This window comes from Eucalyptus grandis, chromosome 5 (assembly GCF_016545825.1).
Source record: "Eucalyptus grandis isolate ANBG69807.140 chromosome 5, ASM1654582v1, whole genome shotgun sequence".
NCBI classification, from domain to species: Eukaryota; Viridiplantae; Streptophyta; class Magnoliopsida; order Myrtales; family Myrtaceae; genus Eucalyptus; species Eucalyptus grandis.
Window position 1 is genome coordinate 43,618,129 of NC_052616.1, and position 7,964 is coordinate 43,626,092.

Here is a 7,964-nt window from a genome sequence, read left to right on the forward strand (position 1 = left end):
TTGGTCTAGCTATGCTATATCATGCAAAAGTCCCATTAAAATTTTGGGTTGATGCTTTTATGACAGCAAACTATATTGTCAATATACTTCCTACTCCAAAATTAGAGATGCAATCTCCCTTTACTAAGCTACATCGGCATAAGCCAAGATATGATCATCTCGAGTGTTCGGGTGTGCCTGCTATCCCTGTCTTCGACCCTATGCTCAACACAAGATGGATCCACGATCTCTTACCTGTGTCTTTCTCGGATACAACACTCATCATAAAGGATATCGATGCTTGGTGCCTACCACTGGTCATGTGTACATCAGTCGACATGTAACCTTTGATGAGACATTCTTTCCTTTCTCTAAGAAGCTGGCAACACATTCCTCAACATATACACGACTATATAAACTATGGACAGAAGAAGAGAGATTCTTACAAACTCCAAATACTGAGCTTATCAACACTTCATCATCTCATCAAACAAAGTATGTTCAGAACCTTCCAGTTGAGCAAGCTTTTACAGAACATATAGAACCTATCTCTACAACTGTGTCACCTAATGATCAAGTTCCATCTACTACTCAAAGTATGTCTCAACAAGTAAATATATCTGGAACCACAACAAAGGACAAAGAACAGAACCAGCTATCGATCAAAGTGTTTCTAACACACAAACACAGACTATCCATCCTGTGCAAGGTACACAACCTACTCATCACATGCAAACCAGATCTAAATCTGGTATAGTCAAAGTGAATCCTCGATATGCATGTCTTGCTCAATACCAAGTTCCTCCAGAACCAAAATCAGTAAAATCTGCTCTAGCAGATCCAGGATGGTATCAGGCAATGCAAGAAGAAATGAATGCCTTACACCATAATCAAACTTGGTTATTGGTTCCTCGTACTAATAACATGAATGTTATTGGCTGCAAATGGGTGTTTAAGACTAAACTTACCTCTACTGGAAGTCTAGATCGATTGAAGGCTCGTCTAGTAGCCAAGGGATTTCATCAGGAACAAGGAATTGACTTCACAGAAACCTTTAGCCCTGTGATAAAACATTCAACTGTTAGACTTATCCCTCTCGTAGCAATGGTAAAACACCGGTCTATGCATCAACTTGATGTCAAGAACGCCTTCTTACATGGCACCCTAAATGAAACCGTGTACATGGAGCAACCTCCTGGTTTTGTTCATCCACGTATGATCAATATGTATGTCTACTTCAAAATCCCTCTATGGATTGCGTCAAGCTCCGCGTGCCGGTATGATAAATTCAGCAATTTCTTGCTTGAAGTTGGTTTTTTCGTAGCTCAACCGACCCCTCTCTGTTCATACTTCATCAAGGACAAGAGACCATACTTTTACTTCTATATGTTGACGACATAATTCTAACTGGTAGCTCAGAACATCTGCTACAAACTTTTATTCACTCACTCAGTGTTAAATTCCATATGAAAGATCTTGGCCAGCTTCATTATTTTCTTGGAATTGAAGCCACACGAACCTCTCGAGTTGTTCTTATGTCAAACCAAGTATGCCCTTGACTTACTGTCTCGTGCAAATATGACTGACTGTAAACCTATTGCTACACCTCTCTCTCTTAAACCAGTCATACTTGCAAGAGATGCTGTTCTTCTTCCAAATCCCATGAACTACCGAAGTCTTGTAGGTGGCTTACAATATCTCACTATCACCAGGCCTGATCTTGCCTTTGCAACAAATATCCTATGTCAGAAACTACAGCAACCTACTATTGGAGACTTTCTTCAACTGAAACGAGTTCTTCGATATGTAAAAGGAACAATTCACCTCGGTATTTCACTTCATTCTCAAAGTTCTCTCAAATTATATGGCTTCTCTGATGCAGATTGGGCTGGCTGTCTTCAAACTAGACTTTCTACCACAGGCTTCTGTACTTATCTCGGTTCTAATCTCATCTCATGGACAGCTAAGAAACAATCAACTGTTTCACGTTCCTCCACTGAAGCTGAATATAGAGCCCTCGCCTCAGCAACAGCCGATCTTACTTGGATTACTTTTGTACTCATAGATATTGGAGTTTCTCTTCACTCACCAACCATATTATTCTGTGACAATCAATCTGCCATATCTCTTACAGCAAATCCTATACTTCATGCTCGAACAAAACATATTGAGGTTGATTTCCACTTTGTTCGAGAAAAAGTTGCGTCTGGATCCTTATGTGTTAGATATGTTCCCAGCCATAACCAAGTTGCTGATATTTTTACCAAACCACTATCTAAACTAACACATTCCTCTCTTCGTCTCAAATTGGGCATTGGTTCTTCACCCCTGCCCAATTTGCAGGGGGATGTTAAGGACAAAAGACAGGAAGAAGCTGACTGTATAAATGGTGTCAAGAAATGTACAGAAAGAAGAAGATCTACTGTTAAGAATAAAGAAAGGAAAGAAGAAGGATGATATACGGATCGAGAGATTGTAGGAAAAGATGCTGCAAAGTCGACTAAACCGCTACTCTGCTCATCTACTCTGTTTTTCCTTTACTCTGTATCTTAGCTTTACTCTGTACCTTAGCTGTAGTGACCGGTATTCGGTTAGTCTTCTGCAGTTAGAAGTTGGCCATTTCTTCAACAGCTCTCGTGTAAAACAGATTCTGTTAAGTGAGAACCAGAGGAGATATAAGAAGGAAATCTCACATACTGAAATGTAACTTTTCAAGGAAATCAAATAGAAGAAGAAATTCATTCGTCAAAATCTCTCTCTCTCTTTTTCTCTCCCAATTTCTTCCATTTCTTGTTCTGTTCACGAAGTTCTTCATGTACAACGGCCAGGAGGAGTCTGGAGACGGCTACGGCATGCCCCTGTACCCGATGGACAAGCTCTTCTCTGAAGTGGGTCTCGAGACGGACAACAATAAGTTCAGGTACGAGGTGACCCGGTACTTTTATTTGCGATCGCATGCGTTCCTTCTGGTGCAGCCGGACAGGTCTTGGGCCGGGTATGTTGCGGTGAGCACCGACGAGGGGACCGAGGCGTTAGGGAGAAGGGACATTTTGGTCACTTGGAGAGGAACGGCGAATCTCCTGGAGTCCTTTGAAGATGTTCAAGATGATTTGAAGCCAGCGACCGACATTTTCAAGGACGACACCGATACTAAGATTCACGCTGGCTTTTTAGATTTGTATACGAAATCGAATTTTCTAAATGATTACACGAGGCATAGTGCCAGAGACCAGGTATGAAACTTTCACTCCATTTATAGATTGCTCTTGCTAATTTACCTCCCGAACAAGCTCCCCCCTTCACCTTTTTTTTTTAAATTTATTTATTATATAGAAATCTAAAAATGTGATAAGATATAGCACGTGATGTATGGACTACTTTGCCAAATTAAAACTGGTATCGATGGACAACTTTGGTCAGGTTCTAAGGGAGGTCCGGAAGCAAGTCGATCTCTATGCCGGTAGAGGCGAGACAATCAGCATAACAGTGGCCGGCCACAGCCTGGGCGCGGCTTTGGCAACGATCAATGCGCTGGACATCGTTACCAATGGCTACAACGCGCCCACCGACCACCCCGAGAATGCCTGTCTGGTGACCGCATTCCCCTTCGCCAGCCCCAAGGTCGGGGACGAGAAGTTCCAGGCGAAGTTCTCGTCGTCCGAGAAGCTCCGAGCCCTTCGAATGACCAACGCCCTTGATATCGTTCCCTTCATCCCTCCAATCAGATATTACCACGTCGGAGAACAGCTGCTGGTCGACTCGCGCAAGTCCCCGGACCTGAAGTCTCTCTACAGCGGTATGACTGGCGCCGTGGCAATCGGGCATATGTTGGAGACGTGCCTGCATCTAATCGCGGGCACACAAGGCATCGATAGCAACGAATTCAATGTTGACAAGCGTCGCGGGATTGAGCTGGTGAACAAGGGAATGGATGCTCTGAAGTATGAAAGAAAAATTCCGGCCTATTGGTGGGTAGCGAAGAACAAGAACATGGTCCAAGATGAGGTCACTGGAGACTGGAGCTTGGCCCCTCCGTACATCCCACCTCCACCAGAAGATAATTAGAACAAATAGTCCCAAGTCTCAATATATATATATATTACTGTGTGATCAGCTATTACCAATAGTTGCTGCTGTATGACTTAGCAGTACCATAATAAAGGTTCGTAATGCAAATGTGGAGTGGTTTGATTGAGTTGTATTGGTGGTACTAAGTTATGTGTGTTCTACTAGTGGTCCTAAGTTATCTTTTGTTTACCTTCATGTCATGAAATAAATATGGTCTTAAATGAATAATAAAGATCGCTTCATTATCATTTGTTTTCTTGCAGTAGTTTCATTGTGTAAATCTTGATTTCGTAATTTGCCTCCTTTCTTTTTTGCTAGCCTTCTATGTTGAAAAATCTCATTTGAGTTCACAATTAAACCAAATCGAGATCAATTAAGTTGACAATCTTTAAATCATTTTGATTTAACCCGGGTGCTATTGTTCAAGAGTCTGATTGAATGCCCAAAATTATATAAAATGTGTCGTGACCTATCCTCAGTTTGCACCACCTAAGGACAAATGGAATACTAAAAATAGAGTTAATTTAGACTCTCCTAAACCCATACCAACATGCGACTTAGAATTTAAATTCTTAACATGCAAATGAGTTTTCAATTAGAAGTCACCACTAATCTATTTTGGTGGATCGATTTATGGAAGAATCAATTCACTTCTACGAACTAAATTAAGTGAGTTCAAGGACTTGATTATGCTACATTTTTCTAATGTCGTTTCGCACCTTTTCCCTTTTACTTCAAAAAATGCTTTGCATGCAACTTGCATTGATTTTATGGGTGTGAAACTATTATTTAACACTCAATAAAACAAAGCAATAAATAAATTGTGAGCACATGAGATCAAAGCAACGAAAGTAGAAAATCACATCTATAACCTATATATGATTTTTAATTAATACTCAATTCATTCAATATTTTAAGTTTTTCTCTTATTTAATGAAACCTAATCTATAGTGTTAGTTAGCAAATCACATCTATAATAGAAAATCACGTCTATAACCTATATATGATATTTAATTAACACTCAATTTATTCAATATTTTAGGGTTTTCTGTTATTTAATAAAAACTAATCTACGTGCAATGCAAAGGCGTACAAAAGGTCCAACTAAAATCACATGATCAGCGTCACAGCCAGCGTCATGGGGAAACTGCAATGTCGGGAGAGCAACAGCGTCGTTGGGAATTTGCTGAATCTCGGTACGTGGACATGGGCAGCAACGGCAGAAGCTTCAAGCAGGCGATGTTGGGACTAGCAGGAGCGCCGGTTCACCGGCAGGGTCGGATAGCAGAGCGGCGAGGTTCCAACGTCAAGGTCTCGTACAGGGAGCAGCGTCGATCGTCGCAGTAGTTGGGCCCAAGCTTTTCGATGCCCCAAGGAATATTGGAGGTGCCCTCTCTCCCTCTCACGATTTTCGATGAACCAACCTCGCACGTCCCGACTTTCTCTTCCCTTTTATCTCTATTGGGCTCCCCTCAATGTGGCCGTTTGTATCGATTGTGTGGCCCCCTCTTTTTAACTATGCGATTGTCTATTTATACTGTACAGGAACTGACCTCTTCATATATTCTTTCCCCCAATCAATTATTTCTTTTCCTGATTGACTGATTCCATGCGAAAATTTTATTTGATTAAGTACCGGGATCTCTCTCTGCCGAGCCAAATGTTCGCTGCCTATATGCCAGTTGACAATACACGAGAGATCTTAAGAATAACAAAATAATCCGCTCATCTCTCACGCGTGAATATCATGCCGATTGCTTTCCATGTGATCCCAAATATTTCTTAATTCTGGCCGTGAACAAAGTAACAGGCTTGGCCAAAGTCTAATACAATACTATCATGGGCACAGTCCAATTAATTAATTAAGCTCAAAACCAATCATTTGAGTCCATCTACCTCCAATTTAATTCAATTGCAAACTATATGAATCTATTAACTACTAATGTGAATGTTCCTAATAACTATATGCTTTAAATAATATTTTTATTTAGGATTAAAACTTAGTCCTTAATTTTCTATGTAATTAACAATTAAATGGATTGCCAAAATTTAGGTGTCAACAAAATGAAAGCTAATGCATCCTTCTTAATCGAGATCAATTAAGTAGCCGTGGTGTATATACCCAGTCACTCAAACAAAAAGGAAAATTCAGTGGAAACCGGATAAAGAAGTTTCCAACTTTCGAACTTTAAAGAAATTCCTTTGAAGGAAGAAGATGGGCATGCACTAATTCGAATTTTAAAATGATAAAATCGCATAGTGGAATTGATTTAAAAAAAGAAAGGGAGGATGTCTATTGATATTGCTTTGTCACTGGATTTTGAGGGCTTTGCATTAACAACTACCAATCTCTCTAGAGATAATTGTCCAAAAATCATAAACTTATTGTACGGTGGCTAATTTAATCATAAATCTTTCTATTGTGCCAACTTAATTCTAAATTGCAAATTTAATCCTAAACCTTATTAGAATTTGTCAATTTAGTCATAAACCTATTATTTGAATTCCTAAATTGCAAATTCAATCCTAAACCTTATTAGAATTTGTCAATTTAGTCATAAACTTATTATTTGAATTCCTAAATTGCAAATTCAATCCTAAACCTTATTAGAATTTGTCAATTTAGTCACAAACTTATTATTTGGATATTCAATCGAAATGACTAAAATTCTCCATATGATTTCTTCTTGGTTTTTCTTTTCTAACTTTTTGGTTACTTTTGCCACGTCATATGAACAAATTTCCAATTTGAACTTCAAAACTTTTTAAAAAGCCACATTGGACTAAATGCCGAAAATTCATTCCCATATTAATGATTCTACTCAAGACATCAAGACGGTATCAAGACAGTGTTGAATGCGCAGTGTTAGATAGGGAATAAGCCTTAATTCCACCAACCAGATAATAAATTTACCCTAACGAACTTGGATGTGACAAGTGATCATTAGAGGATACTTCAATCAAGACTTTTTGTGGAAAAGGAGGTCATGCTTGAAGTCAACAACCACAATAAAAAAGGAGAAAAGCATGGTAACTTTGACTAGCCATGCTAGTGGTGCTCTGAAGGAGCCCATCATTAGACATTACAAACTTCAAACGTAAACAACTTCCTCATTTACACTTGCTCAACACGATTTATTGAACGGAAAATTTATTTGTACACGAGAAACCACTGCACCCTCCTGCCTGCACCGCTGCTCCAGTTATTTTCGAAGCTCCATGAACGACAAAATATGTACCGCTACTCCTACTCCCCAAAGAATCGTGGAAAATTCGCTCAGAAATTGTTATCTTTTAGCATATTTTCCTTGGTATCTGTTTCCAAGGGCTCGAATCCCCGGACTCGATTGGATCGGAGGACTTGGATTGAAGATTTATGGGTCAAACCCTAGTTCTGTGCGCTTAGACACGGAAGCCTAACCTGTGAACTCCTCGATACCCAAACTTGTTACTCTACGGCCGTTTGGGACTATAAGCCGGCTCATCTTCAACCAAACAGGTCCATCCTCTTCCTTCTCTTCCTCCTCCTCCTCCTCTCTCTCTCTCTCTCTCTCTCTCTCTCTCTCTCTCTCTCTCTCCCCCTCCCTTCCTCTCAAACTCGCTACAGAGTACATAAAATGGATGCAGATGGAGGTGCAGGCAGAGAGTTCATGGTGAAGCCGGGCAAGAGAGAAGTGGTGGCGGCACCACTGCCCATGCAAGAGCATTGGCTGCCCCTCTCCAACCTCGACTTGCTCTTGCCTCCGCTCGATGTAGGCGTCTTCTTCTGCTACGCCAATCCAACCACCACCGCGTCACAGAGGCTGGGATATGGGTCGGTGGTTGGTGTTCTGAAAGCCACCTTGGCCCAAGCTCTGGTCTCCTACTATGCTCTCGCCGGAGAGGTAATGCAGAACTCAGCCGGTGAGCCTGAGCTC

General features: G+C 40.6%; 1 protein-coding gene across 1 annotated transcript; it reads left to right on the plus strand.

The window, feature by feature from the left end:
- Nucleotides 1-3,660: 3,660 nt before the first annotated feature.
- On the plus strand, nt 3,661-4,044 carry LOC104446890 (phospholipase A1-IIgamma). Its single transcript, XM_018873364.2, has one exon. It carries the CDS (start codon nt 3,661-3,663, stop codon nt 4,042-4,044), a length of 384 nt encoding a protein of 127 aa, XP_018728909.2.
- Nucleotides 4,045-7,964: the final 3,920 nt, after the last annotated feature.